At 36.7% G+C, this 21,451-nt stretch overlaps 1 protein-coding gene across 1 annotated transcript; it reads left to right on the forward strand.

Annotated features, from left to right (window-relative positions):
- Nucleotides 1-288: 288 nt before the first annotated feature.
- LOC134368940 (zinc finger protein 37A-like) lies at nucleotides 289-20,305 on the forward strand. The gene is made up of 5 exons (XM_063085178.1): nucleotides 289-365; nucleotides 3,477-3,535; nucleotides 18,191-18,317; nucleotides 18,567-18,658; nucleotides 19,907-20,305. The coding sequence occupies exons 2-5, from the start codon at nucleotides 3,521-3,523 to the stop codon at nucleotides 19,985-19,987; spliced, it is 315 nt and encodes a 104-aa protein (XP_062941248.1). The 5' UTR covers nucleotides 289-365; nucleotides 3,477-3,520; the 3' UTR covers nucleotides 19,988-20,305.
- The last annotated feature ends 1,146 nt before the right edge of the window (nucleotides 20,306-21,451 follow it).

The following is a 21,451-nucleotide window of genomic DNA, read 5'->3' on the forward strand; positions in this document are numbered from 1 at the left end:
CCCCATAGCAGTACTCCATGCAGGGAAAATTTTAAAAATTTTCTCGTTTCTTTCCTAATGCAAAGCCCCAGAGCATTCTGGGAAATGTAGTCTCACTGATCGCTGAAGGAACAGGTACAAGAGTAGAGAAAGGTCTGGTGTGTTTCTTCTGCGCATGTGCATCCTTGCGCCGCCGCCCCCCCTCCTTTCTGGGAAATGTAGTTTTGCCTTGCAATGACGTCACCCTCCCAGTAGTACTATGGGACAGGGTTTTTCGGGTCTCTACTGCGCATGTGCGGCTTTTGGGCACGGTGCAGTCTTTTGCGTGGCGATTCTGGGAGTTTTCCTGTCCCCCAACACTGCTCCTCAGTTCCTGCGGTTGGATTGTGCGTCCCTGAAAGTGGGCGTGAGGGTGAAAGAGAAGCTCCTTGGGCCTGGGGGTGCTGGGGAGCGGGATGGGTGTCCCGGCACCTGGGGGGGCAGAAGCGCAGTGGGCCTCGGGTGGGAGGGCCTGACTTGCGGCGCGAGCGCGGACCTGGGCCGGCCCAGAAGGGGCACCCGGGCTGCGCTTTCCAGACGGTTCTGTTAGACGAGGGCACTGCGGGAAGGCGGGCTTGCGCTGCTGGGTGTGAAGAAGCTGGTTCCAGGTGTACCAGAATGGGGGTTTAGGTACAGGGTGGCAACAGGATCGTGGGTGGGGGTGTCTGAGGACAGTGAGCCTGGGAGGTGTGCGGGAGGTCACGTTGTAGCTCCGCCATCAGGATCCTGGTACCGGCCTATGCGACATTCACTTTATCCATCTGTAACGTGAGCGTGTTGCTGTTAGTGTAAGGCCCCAGATTTCCAGAGAAATAGTTGTGAGGTGTGTTCAGAGTGTTACTCTGTGGCCGTTGTGGGGTGGGGTTTCTTGGTGTCTCTTCAGGTCAAGTTTTTGGTCCCTCCTGCACTGCGTAGTCTACCTAGCACTCCTGGTCTGTGTTTACGGACTTTGATATAAGACCAAGTTTTCAGGGACAGTGATTTCTAGGAGGGGCATTGGGGCATGGGATGACATACTGGTTTTCTTTGGGGTATAAGAGCTGCGGCAAAGCTTGAAGGAGGGCGCTCTGTGAATATGAATAAGAATCCCACCTGGGAGAACATGACTTTGGCCTGAACCCTCTCAGTACTGCTTCAGAGCAGAGGCAAAAGAGTCCTAGAAAGGCTAGCTTTCACAGCCCACGCATTCAGTTTAGGGCTTACAGTGTGCAAGAGTTGGATGATAATATCTCATTCAGGAGCTTTTTGAGACTGGGTGGTATTGGAAGGTTTGGGCCAACTTTCAAAAGGGAGTGTGACTTTGAGAAGAATAGGCAAGGAGCTAGGAAATGTTAGTCACTGAAGAGGTTTGAAGGTGTTCTGTGGGGTTCAGGAATAACGTGTTGTAGCTGAGAGGATCTGTCTGCAGTGCTCTCTGAACCCACTCCCATTCCTTCAATTTTTCCTAATTGTTCCTAGTGTCCGAGCTCTCTCAAACCCAACGTATCACTAGTTTTGGCATCTAGAGATATGCTGATGGTTTTATATCTTCATTGTTTCTTGATGTTAGTTCAGGAATATTTTGTGAGGTATTTCTATCTTGGAAGAAAAGTGAAAATAATAAGATATGAAGAAATGTGGGTTGCCCAGCGTCACATGATTTGTTGATCTTACACATCCTGACTTTTTGCCTATTCTTCATTTTGCCACACTTCCATCAAAACAACTGTTTGTTCACTGTTGAGATTATTTCTGTAATGCTGAAGTCAACTTAAAACAATGTATGCTTTAACATACATTGGCTTACACATACCTATCCTTTTTTGATCTCCAGTGCTTTCTGTGGATCATGTCACCACAAAGAGTAAGTAACAAGTACTTCCCTTAATGTCAGTATTCTGTTCTTGAAGCACTAGCGTGCTTCAAACACTTCGTGGAGAGATCCTTATTTTCTTATAATTATATTTTTCCATGAACTTTAGAAAGTACTCTGGTACAGTTCACTGCTAACTTATAAGAAACAGATACTTTTCATGTTTTTAAAGTAAACAGCTTCTACATGATATTAAACAAAGCAAAACAAAACAAAAAACCAGAAAATCTTGCACCATAATTTACTGATATGCAAATAGTTGCTTTTATTGGTTCATGTAGCTTGTGCTAGCGCCAGGAACCTCAATGAAGTCCTCTTAATTGACATTCATTGTAATTTTCAAAACTTGTCCCTGTGGTTTTGAAGGTCTATTGGTTGTATTTGACATGGAATTTAAGGTTTTTTTCCCCACAAAACATTGAGTTCTGGGGGCTTAGGTGTATCATTTAGCATCTGCCATGTAAGGAACAAATCAAAAGCCAAATGGCTTTTAAAACCTAGCCATTTTAATATGTTTAAGTTCTATGAATCCACATTTTGGGTGTGTTTAGCTGGGTAGTTCAGCTTTAGTCACCTGGTGACTTGACTGAGGCTGGTTGGTTCAAGCTGACTTTGCTCACATATCCTGTGATTTGTGCAAACTTTTGTCTGGGCCCTGTGTCTCCAAAAGTGTAGCCCCAGACTTCTTCACACTGTGAATGTGTTTAAGAAGGCAAGCTCCCGTGGCCAGTATTTGTCAAACTTATGTTGGCATGACAGTTGTTAATGTGCTGTTGGTAAAATCAAGTCACGTAGCAAAGCCCAGTTCATTGTCAGAGCATACTACATGAGGGTTTGGGTGCAGGGAGATCCATCACTGGGTAATGTTACTGGAATAGTGTACCAAAAGAAAGATACATAATGTGCATTTTATTTTATTTTAAAAAGTTGGTTGGTAAAGGGATCTTAACCCTTGACTTGGTGTTATCAGCACCACATTCTCCCAATAGAGCTAACCAGCCATCCCTATACAGGGATCTGAACCCTTGGCCTTGGTATCAGCACTACACTCTCCCAAGTGGGCCATGGGCCAGCCCCATAATGTACATTTTTTACGTATATGATCATGGGTGAAAGATGTTGGGTTGCAAGATGTGTACTAAACAGATATTTAGGTACATATAAATAAGATGTGTTGTAGTGGAAACACCAATCTTAGTGGAGCTTTGTGGAATCATTAGGTTAATATGAAAATAGTTAATATAGCCTAACTACATTTCTAAAGCATTAGTTTTAGTAATGACACAATGTGTTTTTCTTTGGTTTAAATGATGAAGTTTTATTTTAGGTAATGTTAATTCTTGCTAAATCAGTAGGTAATATATGTTTTCATTAACTCAAAAATAAATTGTTTGTCTAATGTGTACCAATTAATGTACTTGCAGATGCACATTTACTGGGTCCTTGTTGCAACTTATTGAGAATAAAATATTGTTGTCTCTCAGGGTGGCTTATTGTTTGTTTGTTTGTCTTTTCCAGCTAACGTGTATAGAGTTTTGGGCAGGAGAATCTGGGGTCAATATACTACAGTTCTCTCCTTAACCTACTCCATTCCCTCCTCTTCCAGCTAAGCTGCCATAGTGCACTGTGCATTTCCAAGAGCAAGAAAAGATGGATACATTTCTGGTGAGTTGTTTATTTATTCCTCATTTTTTTTTCACTGTATTACCTGGGTATTATGGGGAGCATGAAATAAAATGGGAAAGTAAAAATGAGTAAACCTCACCTTGAAGGAAGTGTACATATGTAAGGTCAAGTTTGCATGTAGATATAGAAAGATATAATATTTCAGAGTATCTAACTTTACTAAAAAATTGTCTCTGGGCTTTCTGATGTCATGTCAAAAAGGCAGACACTATTTTCTACACAATTGGAATGGAATCCAAGTAGAGAATATACCAAATTCTCATGGGATATGAGGATTTATTGGCACTAAATTTTTTGTTGTTACTGTTTTTGAAAAGATGACTGGAAAGGGGATCTTAATCCTTAAATTGGTTTTGTTAGCACCACGCTCTCTCAAGTGAGCTAACTGGCTATCACTATATGGGGATCCAAACCCTTGGCCATAGGGTTATCAGCACCACACTCTCCCAAGTGAGCCATGGGCCAGGCCTTCCTCTAAATTCTGAAATTCCATCTCTATTAGAATGTTTTTGACTGCCAACCTGGAAATAAATACATAGCTTTCCACAGTGGAAATGGTTAGTTAGTGCTAAGGCACATATGGCTAAACAAGCAGACTGTAAGGTTTCATATAATTTAAGACTTTCTCACCCACGTAATTTTGCTTAAATATACTGTGTTCTGGGGGGTTATGTGTATTATTTAGCATTTGCTGTGTAAGAACAAATCAAAACGCAATGGTTTCAAATATCTGACCATTTTATTTCCTTGAAGTTCTGTGGATTGACATGTTGAGTGTACTCAGCTGGGTAGTTTTTATGCTAGCATTACTTGGGTGGCAAATGCAGCTTTAGTGACCTGGTGCTGTGATTGAGGCTGTTGATACAAGATGGCTTCACTTACACGTCCAGTGGTGTGCGTAGAGATTTGGAAGACTGTACTTGATTCATGGATAAAATATGGAATTACCACTTAAATTACAGTGAAGTCTGTGGCTATTTTGTAGTATTTTTCTAACTTGAATCCTCTGCCACATTTGAAAGTGCTGTTCATGATTTTCTCATGGAAATTCTTCTGTGTTAATTTCTCTCATGCCATTACTGATGGTTTTCTCTGTTCTGAATTCTTCTCCTTTCTTCTTCTAAACATTGCTCATCACAGGGCTTCATTCTGAGTGCTGCTCTTCTCACTGTGCCCTTCTTCTTTACTGATTCAGTCCTCTGTAGTTTGCACTCTTGGTTCTCTTTAGCTTCTTCCCTTTTCTGCTTCTTCTCTTTTCCTTGGGTCATAGGTTCAACTTGCTGTTGACTGCTTTTTGTAGCTATTCAAAAGGCACCTCAACGTCAGTGAATCCAAAATGAGATTGACATCTACTTCTTTTCTTTTACATGTGGTATCACTACAATCCATGCAGTGACCAAAGCCAGTGAAATGGGGTGTTTCATGGACTCTTCCCTATTGTGTCTAATCCTTTCTGGTGTCAATTCTTTCTACTTTTGATTGCTCATTCTTTTCATTCTGATTTCTGTATACACTGCCTATATTGGGGGAGGAGGTATTGGTACTTATAAAGACAATAACTTTGTTCCATTGGAAATATTCTTGTAAAACCCTGAAGGGCATGTTTCCTGGGTGATGAGGTTCAATCCCTGGTTACTGTGCTTCTAATCAGCACTGGTGGTGACATCCTTAAGCATCTGAGGGGAGAAAGCCTTCAGAAGTTAGTGGGATGTTCATGAAGAGCCAATAAAAAGTCATGCAAAGAATAATAGCAGAAATTGCAGATTTTCATAATTTGTACATTTTGCTTCCATAAATTTATGTCAATGATTCTATGTGTAGTTTTTCTTACTGTACAGTTTTCTGTTTCTAGTTCAGGAGACTTTTCATGTTTTTAAACTTTCTTACCTATTGTATTGTATTCTCCTATTTCAGGTAATCACTTAGAAATAAATGAGAAAAATGGATATGTGTATTAGGCATCAGTATGTTTATAAACTAGAACCATAGCTAACAGTTGGTTAAGAAAGAAAAGTGACAAAATTGTTGACTGAAAGTTGACATTCTCAGAGTTTGATATGTAACATAAGATGTGAAATGCTGGCTTTATTTTGGAACTAATGTTCACTGTGAACTTAAGTGCTTCCTGTTGCATATCAGAGTACTGTCTATGGTCTCTAATGACTTGTTTGGTGTTCCAATGATCAGCTGTGTATCAAACTGATACAAAATCTAGCTGCTTAGAGTAAGAATTTCTTCCTTACTCCATGTTGGAATGTTGTGGGTAAGACTGTAAAAGGTCAGTGTGGGTTAGCTGTTCTATGATGTGTCTGGTCTCACATGGAAGGACACGAGTGGCTGGGGACATTGGGCAGACATCCAGCCCTCTCTATGTGGCCTGGTGGGCTTCCTCAGATTCTGGCAGTCCTCACGATAGTCAGGTTTGTCTGGCTTCTCCCAGGGCATTTGTCCAAGAGGACCAGGAAGAGGCTGTGAGGCTTCTCGGTATCTCTACTCAGATACCAAAGCATATCTCCTAACACATTTTGGTAGTCAAGTGCATCACTAGGAGCCACCCTGATTCAAGAGGAAGACAATTAGATTCCACCTCCCAATAAGAGGAATAGTAAGACTTTGCAGCAGTCTTTAATAGACCACAGTTTTCTCTCTGGCCACAAGTTTCTACCACATGTGAAATGTACTTTGCTCCTCTCAAGAGCCCTAGAAATCTTCTCCTGTTATACAATTGACTGAAAACCCAAGTAAATCATGTCTAGTGACCTGTTATCTTATGTCTCCTCAACATGTGGCCAGCTCACATTGCAGAGAATGGCATAAACATGTAGACACTTCCCTTCAGACACAGTGGGCAATAAGGGGTGGTACACAGCAGGCACAGGTTTGAGAAATAGGTTGTGCCCACTGGGCACCTGGTTTAGTTCTTTGATTAGGGCCCTGGGTTTGTCTCTGGAAACAATGTCTCCTTCTTATGCACTGTGCCCTTCAGGCTCTCACTATTTTCTGTCAAAATCCATTTTTCTTAAATTCCTGAGTTTGCAGTTGACCAATTTCTTTGTCTATTTTTAGGTTATAATAGTTGAAAATCAAGTGACCCTTTAAAAAATGTTTTTAATTATGCTCTTTTGATACAGGACATTACTCTTGTACATCTTTAAAAAGCATGAGCTTTCATTGTACTATAATCCATTATACCAATGCTACGTTTGTGTTAGGCCCTTTTTTCTCTGGCCCTGCCTTCTCTCTGAGGCGGCTATTTCTTAAGAAGTTTTATTTATCGGGCACTGTCTGTGTGTCACACCCTGTGGTACTTAGAATACTGGAAATAGTTTTCTTTTTTAGCTTTTTTTTTTTTTAAGAAAACTCTGTAATTCTTATAACAAAGTAGATTCTGTGTTTGAAAATATTTTGTTGGAAAAAACTTGGATTGAAAAGCAGTTTTCTTTTAAACTCAGCAAGTTTGGACTTCTTTACATTTTCTTCAAATTTTGTTTGAACTTGAACAACTTTTTTGTTTTCTTGTTATTTAGTTTCCTGATGGATGGCCTATGTGGATATCCAAACCCTTGATCTTAGTGTTATCAAAACCATGCTCTAACCATCTTAGTGATCTGGCCACCCAACCTTCTTTTATTTATCTTTCTTCTCATATTTTCTCAGAGGCAGAGAGAGGAAACCAGCTAACATTTTTCCTGTAGTTCACAGATGTCTGTTTCAGCTGACCCCTGAGAGGTTGAGATTTCCTTTCCATTTTCCATGCTATCTATCATTGGCAATATTGTGTCCCACATCCTTCATTGATCCATTTATTTCTGGTAATATATTTTGTGCTGAAGCTGCTTTTGGCTAGTATTAATATTTCAACTTAAGCTTTTCACAATTAGTTTTTGTGTAGTACTTTCAATTTAATTTTGTTTTTCAACTTTCAGTCTGTTTGTGTCTTTGTATTTAAAGTATATGTCTCTGGACAGCATATTATTGGGTCTTAAGTTTTCTATCAAATCTGCTAGTTTTTGCCTTAAGTAGAATATTTAGACTAATTCCATTTAATCTACTTATTAAAAGGGGTAGATTTAGGTCTGCCGTCTTGCTATTTTTCTTTCTTGTTGTCTCATCTACATTTTAATCCTTTGCTTTTCCTTTTCCCTAAATTATTTTAAATGAAATATTTTTAAATATTTTAGTTTGTTCCATCTATTGGTTTTTAAGATATTTATTTTAATTTTAGTTTTGATAAAGAAAAATACATATAACCAAAATTTAAGCTTTTGAATCAGTTTTTACCTTTAATTACTGTTATGTACATTTACAGTGTTTTGCAGGAGATATCAAGAACTTTTTTCATTTTGGAATATTGAAGCTCTATATCCATTAAATGACAACTCTCAATTTTCCCCTCCTTGTAGCTTCTGGCACCTGATATTCTAGTTTCGTTTCTCAAAATTTGACTCATATCAGTGGGACCATGCAATACTTGCAATTTTGTGAGTGGTTTATTTCACTTTGCATAGTGTTCTCACTGTTCCTTGTTATAACATATTTCAAGATTTCATTTATTTTTATGGCTGAATAAAATTCCTTTCTGTGTACATACCACAATTTATTTGTCCTTTCATTCTTGGATGGACATTTGGAATGCTTGCACCACTTCACTATGTGATTAATGCTGCTATGAACACTGGTGTGGAAATTTTTTTTAAAGATTTGGTTATTAATTATTTTGGGCATATACATTGAACTTGGACTTCTGAATCACATGGTAATACCATTTTTAATTTTTTGAGAAGCCAGAGTATTTTTTAAAAAATGGTACAGGGGCAGCACCATTTTATATTGCCACCCACAGCCATACTAGTTACAATTTCACTGAAACCTGTTACTCTCTATTGAGTGGTGAAGCAATATTTCATTGTGGTTTTGCATTTTCTAATGTTTATGCTAATAAGCATCTTATGTGTTTGTTAGACACTGGTATATCATCTTTTGAGAAATGTCTATCCAATTTATTTGCTACTTTTTTGTTGGGGGGTGGTGATGTTGGAGTGGCTGCCTGGTATGAGGAACTGTACCTTTGAACTTGGTGTAACAATTCTGCTCTCTAACCAACAGAGCTAATCAGTAAGCCATCTTCTTTCCTTGTTTTTTTACACAGGTTATTTGTTTTCTTGTTGTGTAGCTGTGGGACAATTTTTCATCATGTATTCATGATGTTAATTTCTTCTGACAGATGATTTGCAACTATTGTGTTTTTTGAGGTGCTGACAATAGAATTGTTTTTTTTTTTTTTTTTTAAGATTCTACACAGTCATTGCTGGTATGTTGAAACGTGATAAAATTTTGTTTATTAACCTTTTGTCCTGAAATTTTGCTGCAATAACTTACTAATTCTAGTTTTTCCACTTACTTACTAGAATTTTTTACACAGTTACTCATATCACCTGCAACAAAAGACAATTTTATTGATTTATTTTTCCCAGTCTGTAATCTTTTATTTCATTTTCTTCTGTTATTGCATTATGAAGTACTTTAGTATGATGTTGTGAGTGGTGAGAGGGCCTATTATTTCCTTCTTCTTAATTTTCTGGAGTATTTGACCATTAATAATAATGTTAACTACAGTTTCCTGTAGCTAGTCTTTATTAACTTGTGAAGTTCCCCTCTGTTTCCAATTTACTGAGAGGTTTTATGATGAATGGCTGCTGTATTTTGTCAAAGGCTTTTTCTGAATCTGTTGATATGACCATCTAACTTCTTTGTTTTTAGTGTTTTGATGTGAATAATTAAATTAATTTGTTCACGTATTGAATAACCCTTGCATGCTTGGGATAAACACCACTCGGTTGTGGTGCATGACTCCCTTTAAATATTGATTAGGCTTTTGTATATTTTCTTGGAGATATTTGTACGTTCATATGAGATAAAGGTTTCTACTTTTTTACTGTAATGTTTTTGTCTGGTTTTCGTATTGAGTTAGTGTTACCCTTGTAGAAAGTGTTGTGATGTTTCTTATCACTTATTCTCTGAAAGAGATGGTAGAAAGTTGGTATAATTTCTTCCTTTTAAATGTTTGGATCACACTGGCCAGTTGCTTACTTGGGAGATTGTGGTGCTAATATCACCAAGGCCAAGGGTTTGGATCCCCATACAGGGATGGCCAGTTAGCTCACTTGGGAAGAGCGTCATGCTGACAACACCAATTTAAGTGTTAAGATCTGCTTACTGGCCACCTTGTAAAAATAAAAATAAATAAATATTTGGATGAATTCTACACTAAACACATAGGGCTCAAGTGATTTCTGTTTGGAAGATTTTTGTTTGTTTGTTATATTACTCAATTTTCATAATAGATATAGTCCTATTCTAATACTGCATTTTAGTGTTTGTGAGTTTTGGGAAATTGTGTCTTTCAAGGAATTGTTCCATTTCATCTAGGTTATCAAATTTGTGTCCAGTTTTGTTGATACTATTTTTTTTGTGTGTGTGACCAGTAAGGGGATTGCAACCCTTGGCTTGTTGTCACCCACACCATGCTCAGCCAGTGAGTGCACCAGTCATCCCTATACAGGATATGAACCCATGGTCTTGGTGCTCCCAGCGCCACAGTGCTCCCAGTGCCACATTCTCCCGAGTGAGCCATGGGGCCGGCCCTGTTAATACTATTGATTTTTTTAATGTGCACAGGCTCTGTAGTGATTTCCCCTTTGTTGTTTCTGATATTAATAATTTCTCTTGTGTCATTATCTTTTTAGTGTGCTTAGCTGTAGGCTTATCAATTTTATTGATCTTTTTGAAGAGTCAACTTTTTTTGGAAAATTTCCTTTCTTAATTTTATTTTTGCTCTTTTATTTTTTCTGTTTCTTTTATTTTAATTTGCTCTTGTAGTTTCCAAAGATACAGACTTAGCTCATTGATTTTAGGTGTTTCTTTTAAAAAAAATATTTGCATTCAAAACTGTAATTTTTTTGAAAGTATTCCTTTTTCTGCAACCTACAAATTTAGATAAGTTGCATTTTCTCTTTTATTTACTTTAAAATATTTTAATTTTTTTTTCAGATTTTTGCTTTTTCATTGTTTTTACCCATGTACACTTCCAGCCCTGAATTTTGCCAAAGTGACTGCATGGAGACTACACTACTGCATCTACCTAAAACCAGTACTAAATCACCCATTCAGTAGTCAATATAAAATGCATCTACAAAATGGCTCCCTCTCCTCAAAGCCCACTCTGGAGCACTGTGAAAAAATAACTGCTCTACCAGGTGACTAGAGACCAATATAGAGATACAAGAAATATGAAAAGTAAAACTTATGACACTACCAAAGGAATATAACAATTTTCATGTACCAGACTATATAGATCAAGAAGTCCTTGAAATGACTGAAAAGGAATTTCAAGCAACAATCCCAAGGGAACTGAATGAGATAGAAGATGACTGAGAAAGCACAACAAAATGAGTAAAGTATCCAGAATCTGAAGGAGGAAATGTACAAAGAGACTATTGCCCTAAAAACAGAATGCAGCAGAAATCATGGAACTGGAAATGACATTAAGTGAAATCTGAAACCACAACTAAGAGTTTTAACAGCATGCTAGAATGGGCAGAAGAATGAATTCATGATCTTGAAGACAGCCTTTTCAAAATAACACAAGTGGAACAACAAAAACAAAAAAGTAAAAAAGAATTTTTACAAAAGAAGAAAGTCAAAGAGAATGAACAGACAAACTGACACTTCACTAACATCCAAATGATGGGTGTTCCAGAAGGGGAGAAAAAAGGAAAAGACATTGAAAATATATACAATTAGGTAAAAGAAGAAAACTTCCTAGGTATAGGGAGAGAATGGATTTTCAGGTGGAGTAGGCTCAGATCCCAGAACCATTTCAATCCAAAAAGGTCCTCTGCAAGTTATATTATAATGAAATTGGAAAAGCTCAAAGACAGAATCTGAAAAGCAATAAGGCAAAAACATCAAGTTCCAATAACAGAGCCACCAATAGACTAACAAAAGATTTTTCCTTAGAAACCCAAATGGCAAGAAGAGAATAGTGTGATATGTTCAAAATACTAAAAGACAAAATTTGCCATCAAAGACTACTATGCCCAGCAAGTCTATCCTTTGGAAATGAGGGAGGAAAAATATATTTTCCACAAAAACAAATGCTGTGGGAGTTCACCACCACAAAACCAGCCCTATAAGATATTCCAAAAGGTACACTACATCTCACATCTGAACAACAAGTCATTACCACGAATAAAAAAGAAAGAATAAAATCCACTAGTAGAACAAAAATGCTAATGTTGAGAAAAAAACTTCTATCTAACCACCTCAAAAAACAAACAAACAAACAAACAAACACAGAAGACAAACTATAAAATGGAAATAAAGGAATAAAAGGTATTTAAAACATGCAAACAAAATTAAAATGACAGGAATAAGTCTGGCATATTTGAATAGTAACTCTTAATGTAAATGGGTTAAAAACACCACTCAAAAGATGCAGACTGACTGGATTAATGATGTTATCTATCCAGTAAAAAGACATACTGCTCATAAGTATATATCCACCCAACATTGGAGTACCCAGATAAATAAGGTAAATGCTATTAGACCTAAAGAAAGAGATAGACACTTATATTAGAATAGTTGGGTTCCTGAGTTCCCCTCTCTCATCATCAGACACATCATTTGAGTGAAAAATCATCAAACACATGATTTAAATGGCACTTTGGACCAGTGGGACTTGGCAGACATCTACAGAACATTTCATTCAGCAACCACAGCATATATATTTTTCTCATCAGCACAATGAACATGCTTCAGGATACACGACGTTAGGTCACAAATCAAGTCTCAACAAATTTTTATAAAATTGATATTATTTCATTTATCAATTGACAACAGTGGATTTAAACTAGAGATCAATAACAAAACCCCCTGGAAAGTCTACAAATATGTGAAAATTAAACAGCAATCTCCAGTATGACATATGGGTCCAAGAAGAAATTAAACAGGAATTCAAAAAATTTCTTGAAAGTAATGAAAACAAAACCAGATCATACCAAAACATGTAGGATATTGCAAAAGCAGTACTGAGGAAACTTGATTGTGACAAATGCTTATATTGGATGACTAGAAGGTCTGTAAATAATTGTTTGAACACTACGCCTCAAAAATTAGAAAAATAAAAACAATCCGACAACAAAATTAGCAGATAGAAATCAAGATCAGATCAATAGAAAATGAAATAGAACACCCCAAATGGTACAAATGATCAATGAAAGGAAATGGTTTTTTTTGAGAAGTTAATCAAAATAAACACTTTTAGGTAGGCTAACTGAAGAAAGGAGAAGACACAAATAATAATCAGAAATGAAAAAGAAGACATCAAGACCTATATCACAGAAACACAAAGAATCATTGGACACTATTATAAACAACTATAAAAAAATAAATTTGAAAACCTGGAGGAAATAGAGAAATTTCTGGACACATAGAAACTACAGAGACTGAATCAGGAAGATATAGAAAATTTGAATAGACCAAGACCAAGCAATGAGATTGAAGCAGTTATCAGCAATCTTCCAACAAAGAAAATGCCAGGGCCAGATATCTTTACTGCTGAACTCTACCAAACCTTTAAAGAGGAATTCATACCAATTCTCTTGAAACTATTCCAAAAAATTGAAACAGAGGTCATTCTCCCAAACTCATTCTATGAGGCAGATATCACCCCGATTCCAAAGGCACATAAAGACACCACCAAAAAAGAAAACTATAAGCCAAGATTGAATATAGATAGGAAAATCATCAGTAAAATATTCACAAGTAGAATACAGCACCACATACAAAAAATTATACATCACGATCAAGTAGGATTCATCCCAGGGCTGCAAGAATCATTCAACATACACAAGTCAATAAATGTGATACACTCCATCAACAAAATCAGGGAGAAAAACCATATGACTGTCTCCACAGGCATTGAAGAAGCATTTTACAATACTCAACATCAGTTCATGGTAAAGAGTGTCAGGAAATTAGGTATAAAAGGAAAGTATCTGAACTTAATAAAAGCCATATATGACAAACGTAATGTTATTGTCATTGTGAATGGGGATAAGTTGCAAGCTTTTCCTTAAGAATGGGACAAGGATATCTACCCTCAGCTCTTGTTTAACATATATAGGAAGTACTAGCCTGAGGAATCAGGAATGAGAAAGAAAGCAAGGGCATCTGCAACAGAAAAGTGAAAGTCAAGTTATCCCTGTTGGCATACGTAGTGATCCTATATACAGAGAAGCCTGAAAAGTCTCCAAAGAAACTCTTAGATTCAGTAAACAATTTCAGTAAAGCAGCAGGATACATCAACATGCAAAAATCACTAGTGTTTTTGAAGTAGTAGGAAAAAAATGTCAAGAAAGCTATATTCCATTTATGATAGTCACCCCCAAAATAAGATGTTTTGGAATACAGCCAATGAAGGGTGTGAAAGATCTCAACAATGGAATCTACAAATCACTGTTGAAAGTAATTAAAGAAGACAACAAAAAGTGGAAAGATATTTCGTGCTCTTGGATTGGAAGGAATGGATTAAAATCTTAAATATAGGACCTGAAACTATAAAATTCCTGAAAGAAATTATAGGGGAAATGCTTCTGGAAGTAGGACTGGGCAAAGACTTTATGAATATGATCCCACAGCATATGCAACAATAGAAACCAACTGGGATTATATCAAATTGAAAAGCTGCTGCACAGTACAAGAAACAACAGAGGAAAAGAACAACCTCCAGAATGAGAGAAGTTATTTGTGAACTATGCATCTGATGAAGGATTAATATGCAGACTGTAAAGTAACTCAAACAACTTAATTGTAGATTAATAGTCTGATTTTTAAAATGGGCAAAGGAGCTGAATAGGAATTTCCAAAAGGAAGATATACAAATGGCCAACAGATACAGGAGAAAATGCTTAACATCATTCAGCATCCAGGAAGTGTAAATCAAAGCCACGTTGAAATATCTTATCATTCCAGTTAGACTGGCTACTTTTAAAAAGGGAGAGAATAACATGCTGGTGAGAATGCAGAAAAAGGAACACTCCTATGCCATTGGTGGGATTGTAATTTGGTGCAGCCATTATTGAAAACCATGTGAAGGTTCCTCAAGCAACTACAGATAGAGCTGCCATATGACTCAGCAATCCCACTACTAAATATACATTCAAAGGATTGGAAATAATCATGTAGAAGGGACACCTATACTCCCATTTTTATTTCAGCTCTATTCACATTAGGCAAGAGTTGGAATCAACCTAAATGTCCATTATCAGAAAACTGGATAAGGAAAATGTGCTGTATTTATACAATGGAATACTACTCTGCCTTTAAAAAGCATGAAATATTGCCATTCACAGAAACATGGATGAACTTTGAAAAAATTATGTTAAGTAAAATAAGCCAGGTGCAGAAGAAAAAATTTGCATGTTCTCACTTATATGTGACAGCTAAGAAAATAAATGAATAACTTAAAAATTAAATAATAGAAATGTACAGCAATCATAATATTGCATTGAACTTTAAGAGTAGAAAACAGAACTGAGATTACTCTAGAGAGGAAATGCTCAGGGGGATGGTGGAAGGGAGGTATTTGTAAAGGGTCACAAAAATTGATTACACTATATAGAAGAATAAACTAATTATCATGATTTGAACATCACGTATTGCACACACATTGACATCCAATATTTGACCTTAAAGATATGTTTGGTCAACTATGTTGCAGTGAAAAAAGCTTAATTAAAAAAGCTTTTTATTAAACCTTCACATTTCTTTAGTTCTCCTTGTGTGTATCCTGATTGTAACCTGTATCTTTTTTCTTCTCTGTAAAATTTTAATTCTCTTTCACATTGCTTCCAATGCAGGTGTACCGGCAACAAGTTCTCTCAATTTTTGTTTCCTTGAGAAAGTCTTTATTTTTCCTTCTTTTTTACAGTTGACTTCATAGTGTACAGGATTCTATGTTGTGGATTTCTTTCATCAACTGTTTGGATATCACTGTACTCTCTCTTTACTTACGTGGTTTCTCAGGAGGTGTTGGGTATAATTTGTATCTCGTTTCTTTTTAGGTAAGATATTTTTCCTCCCTCTGGTTTCAGATTTTTTATTATTTTGATTTTCTGAAGTTTGAGAACTACATGCCAAAATGTAGATTTTTGGCATTTATCTGGTTCTGTGTTATCTTAACTCCTTTGATCTTTGGTTTGTTGCCTGAGATTAATTTGTGGAAGTTCTCAGTCATTATTGTTTTAAGTGTTTCTTCTGTTTTTTTCCATCTCTCTTCTTCTGCTTGTTTTCTCATTACTCAATATTACAACTTTTGACATTGTCCACCCCTCTTCAGATATTATGCTCTGTTCCTTTTGTGTTTTTCTTGTGTGTGTATGCTTTTGTTTTTAATATCTATGATCTATCCTCAAACACAGAGATTTTTTTCTCAACTGTGTTCCGTCAGCTATGTTCAGTTGGTGAGAGTGTGGTATCACTACTATCAAGGACCACAGTTTGATCCCTATACTGGCCTGCCTCCTTTGTATCTTTCTAACATCTATATAATTATTTAAAGGATTTTCACTCATATAACTTCAAATATCTTGGGTTTCCAAATAGACCAAATGCAAATATATATATATATGAATTATATATTCAAATGATGAATTATATTTATAGACTTTTTAATAATGAGCTTTCCTTTAATTGTGGCATAAATTTAGAAAATTTCTTTTTGTTCTTCACATTGTATTTCTTTTCCTCTATCTTATGTTTAAAGATAAAGTTCTTTTGCAGACTCTATCCTTGTTCATGTTTTGTTTTTACTTGGAATTTGTTAGGTTTGCTCAATCATTCTGATTTCTTCAGGTAACATTGAAATTTTGATATTTCCCTGCCTTGGACTGAACTTGACTCCCTCTGTGACAGTGTTAGGATGGTGGGTAATCCTATTGTGGTAGTTGAAAGATGGGGCCTTAATGATGTGATTAGTTTGTAGGACCATACCATAATGAATGGGTTAATAATTGTGGGCAGGGATGTGGTTCTGAGGGCTTTAAAAGAACACATGAGAGGTTGAACTCTCTGCCCTGCCATTTTCTGTCATGTGAGAGACCAGGGTCACTGTCATCTCCGCCAAGGTCTTCACAAGCTGTGTTCCTTGGACTCCCCAGCTTTTGAATCTGCAAGCAGTAAATTTCATTTTCTAACAAATCATCCAGTTCCAGGTAGTTTAGTATAAGTAACAGAAATGGACTAATACATTTCCAAATCTTTATCTTCAGCTTGGATCTCTCGAACTCTGGAATCATGTATCCAATTGCAATTTGGACATTCCCACAGATATTTCAAGTGTGATGTATTCAAGTCTGTTTTATTTCTGCCCATTGTATTTTTCTGTCTTTCTGAAAGCTATACTTTATGGCGCTAGCACCCAATTAGCTGTAATTGTGTAGAGAGCCTGAAAGTAAAATGCTTTTATTTCCTGCACAGGAATTTATTAACACAGTGTCTTCCTGCTTTCTTTTCTGTATTACTTTCTTCTGTATGATTACTGCTCTGTTATTTGTTTACTTATTTTCTATTGGTTGGCCTGTGTGGGGATCTGAATCTGACCTTAGTGTTAACAGAAGCATACTCTCCCAAGTGAACTAGCTAACCAGCCTAGCTCTGTGTTCTAATGCAGCTGGTCTTCAACACCCTGTTTTCTTCTGCTCTGATTCTCTCTAAATCTCTTTCCATTCTTCTTCTCATGGATGACTATTAAATTGTAAATCTAGTATGTAACGGATTTGTACTTACAAAACCACATTATTCACACCCTGTGTTTAGGAAGTATCAGTGTTCACTCATGCAGACAGAAGCAATCCTTTAGCATGTGGGAAGGAAATTTTGGAGTGCCTTTGTATATGCTTTCAGTTTACAGGTATTTAAAAAATAGCAATTTCATATAATGTTTGACTTTTTGAAAGAGAAAAATATTTAAATGCAGAAGCATTCCATAATTTGTTTCTTTAATAGGGTGTATCTGTTATCACTGCCCATGGGCATTCACTTAAGACATGGCGCTGTGTGTAGTTGTATTAATGTGGGGTGTCTTCCTTTGCTCTAGTGACTGCAGTTTTACTGTTGCCTAATGCTCATGAGAACATGTGATTCATGTGGAAGAGCCTAATGTCTTTGGCATTTCAGTGGAGTGCAAACAGAATGTAACATATCTACTGAACTGTCAAAATTTGTTAATCTCATACACTGGTTCAGGTATGTATGTTTGAAAACTTATGTTTTCAAACATGCTTATAAACTTCTTGGAAAAGCAGGATTTTATTCATACTTTTATAACTAGCAAGAAGAATGGTTTGTAGCCATAAGGTAAGCTTTGTAATGATATTTTCAGTAATTAATATATTATTAAAATGACAGGATATTCCTGCTGGGATTTTTATCCCCCCATTATATGGAGAATAGAAAAGCAGCACCTTATTTAACATGTAAGACACTCATCCTCACACAGAAGTGTGAACTCTGAGGTTCCTATTTTGTGGCCCATGGCTGTTGGCTTGAATTGAGTTCAGTGTGCCATTCCAGGAGTTGGTGTCATTTGAGGATGTGGCTGTGGACTTCACCTGGGAAGAGTGGAGGGTCTTGAATGATGCTCAGAGGACTTTGTACAGGGATGTGATGCTGGAGAACTTCAGCAGCCTGGTATCATTGGGTGAGTGAAACACCCCAGTAATTTATAGGAGAAACTTTTTGTTATTTTTTTTTAATAAAGATAGGGATGGTTTATGGGGTTTTATGCTATTTGGTGAAATTACAGTTCATGAAAAACATGTCATCCCTATCTAACAAAAGTTTTAAATTGTCCTCTTTATTGTATAATTTCTGGAGCCGAGCTCTTGTCATTCTTCCAAAGATCTGACTTTGCAGTTTTATAAAGTCCTATATTACCTCCCATTAACAGGGTACTGCATTAGTAAACCTGAGGTGATCCTCAAGTTGGAGAAAGGAGCAGAGCCATGGATAATAATAGAACACCCAAACCAGAGCTCCCAGGTTAGTAAGCACATCCTGAGAAGAGTCCAGGAAGAGTAAAACCCAGCAGATCTTGACTGTGTTCAGCTGTTTCTAGCAATTTTTCACAGGTCTGTGAGATGAGGCTGGCTCATCTCTTTGCATCAGACAGATGTATTATATAACCTCTCAGATGGACTCATACATGTATAGCTCCATATTGTATTTTGCTGTTTTTTAACAATGTATTTTCCTTAAATATAATACCTACACATCTCTTGACATTTGCTTTGCTATTCATTTTTTTAATATTCTCAATTGCCCTCATGTCCTGCACTCTCATGGACATGGTTTTTCAGACTTTCTCCTTTTGTGTTGCTTAAAACAGAATATCTGTAACTGGGTAATTTATGAGGAAACAAACTATGTCTTACTGTTCTGTCCTGGAGGCTGAGCATTCCAAGGTCTAGGGGCTGCATGTGGTAAGGGGCTTGTTTTTGGTGGTGATTGTAGGCAAAATCCCAAAGTAGTGCAGGATATCACATAGGAAGTTGATAAGAAAATAAAAGAGGTCCAGGTATGAGCCTTCTATACCACCACATCAGAAATTATGGAGCTGAGGCAGACTTAGCACAGGGCATGGAAAAGGAGAGTTCTGGATTTTATAGAAGAACCAGGAGACTCATGGTATGAAGGTCAAGTGAAACAAGAGTTTCAAGCTGAGGGACTGACATCGCTGTTTGGAAGTGGAATTTGAAGTTAGTATTTTCCACTTCTCTTTGTAGAAATTATTCTAAAACAACAAAGAAATTTAGAAGTGTATGGAAGACTCTAGTTTGTATGAGCATAGTACCCATCCAAAACTCTAGTGCATAATACTAAAGCTTTCATGAGCAATGAGTTATCAAGTGGGAGTGTGTGTTCCAGAGTTTGGGAAGATAATACAGGTTGATTTTATAAGGAGTCAAAAGCACCTTTTCAAAGATGGTGGGCAAAGTCTTGGTTGCAGAACCAAATATTTTAGATTAGCAGGGTGTCTGTAGGGGTGGACTGAAATTTTCTCTAGAGTGATGGTTTTTTGAAGCACAGGAAGTCAGCTTAAATGAGTAATTTGTGGGAGGCTCTGTTTAGGGTAGGGAAAAAAGAGGTTTTATAATTTGAAAAACTTCCACATGCCTATAGACATTTCCTAAGGAAGAGTAAAAAGTATAGAAACATTAATGCAAAATTGTTAACCTAAGTCATTTTCCTCCATATGCAATGGAAAATTGGATCATTCTGCACCTGAAGGTAGTCAATGAAGGAAAACCTGACCATATTCAACGCAGAAGAATGAGAAAGAGCTGCAGGAGACAACCACTATTGCTATAAAAATAAAATAGAGTAAAAACTTTAAAAATAGGAGTAAAACCCAAAAGGGTAATAAACAAATGGAAGGTGATAAGCAATTATGTGAAATCAGCAATTAGGAAAAAGGTAAAAATGATCAAATATTTAACATGATTTAAAAACAAAAAAGTGAATAAAGAAGCAAAGGGGAATGTGACATAATGTTAAAAAACATATTAATACAACATAACATGTTAGTATGGAGAAAATGAATATACTCCTGAAACCAATACCCATTATTGATTTTTATGAAATCTTTTATTACTTGGGTTGGGAGAAACTTCTGTACATTTACATGAGCATGCAATAAAATATGTTTATGTGTGGTTCATGGATGTGAGTATTTTTTTGTTGTTTCATATGTCCAGATAGGCAATGACCTAATTGAGAGGAGCCAAGAAAGTCATGGTGGATACTATGGCAAGGTGTAATCATTAATGGCAACCAGTCAACTGAGGAGAAAATGGAGTTAGGAAAATCAATGAATCTGGTTTGGACTAATGAAAACTATTCAGGAATGGGGCATGAGGAGTTTAACAAATGTCATAATGCAGTTCTTCCAGAGACTGATGCCATGTGTGCTGGACAGAAACCTGATGAGCGTAATACATCTGAGAAATCACATGGTCATCATGAGCATTTTAACATCTTAAGATTTCAGTTGGGGAACTTTTTGAATATAGTTGAAAAGACAATCCTCCAACACAGTACCAATAATATTTGCATATAAAAAAATTCATGTGGGTGAGACCACTTGTAAATATAGTGAATGTGGAAAAGTCTGTAATAAGTCATCTATCATTGCCCAAGAGATAACTCAGGTAGGAAAGGAAACTTTTCAATATGATGTATATTGGAAAATGTTCTATAAAAAGACCAAGCTTACTCAACATCAGATTATACACACAGGAGAGAAACATGATAAATACAGTGAGTGTCAGAAATCTTTTGTTAAACAATCATATCTTATCTCACATCAGAGAACATCTACAGGGAAAGCTTTTAGCCAAAAGTCAGCCCTCAACAGCCATCAGAGAATTCACAGACGTAAAACAACATTTTCCGTATCCACTCATCTGATGATGGGCATTGGGGCTGGTTCCAACTCTTGGCTATTGTAAAGAGTGCTGCGATAAACATTGGGGAACAGGTATACCTTCGACTTGATGATTTCCATTCCTCTGGGTATATTCCCAACAGTGGGATAGCTGGGTCGTATGGTAGATCTATTTGCAATGGAATACTACTCAGCTATAAAAACGAATGAAATACTGCCATTTGCAACAACATGGATGGACCTTGAGAGAATTATATTAAGTGAAACAAGTCATGCACAGAAAGAGAAATACCACATGTTCTCACTTATTGGTGGGAGCTAAAAATTAATATATAAATTCACACACACACACACACACACACACACACAAAACCGGGGGGGGGGGAAGA

This window comes from Cynocephalus volans, chromosome Y (assembly GCF_027409185.1).
Source record: "Cynocephalus volans isolate mCynVol1 chromosome Y, mCynVol1.pri, whole genome shotgun sequence".
Taxonomy (NCBI): Eukaryota; Metazoa; Chordata; class Mammalia; order Dermoptera; family Cynocephalidae; genus Cynocephalus; species Cynocephalus volans.

What these genes read in the sequence shown, in the direction of transcription:
- LOC134368940 (XM_063085178.1), top strand. An exon ending in CAGCAGCCTGGTATCATTGG is followed by an intron (nt 18,318 to 18,566) that starts GTGAGTGAAACA and finishes TCCCATTAACAG; the next exon opens with GGTACTGCATTAGTAAACCT. An exon ending in ACCCAAACCAGAGCTCCCAG is followed by an intron (nt 18,659 to 19,906) that starts GTTAGTAAGCAC and finishes CTGCACCTGAAG; the next exon opens with GTAGTCAATGAAGGAAAACC.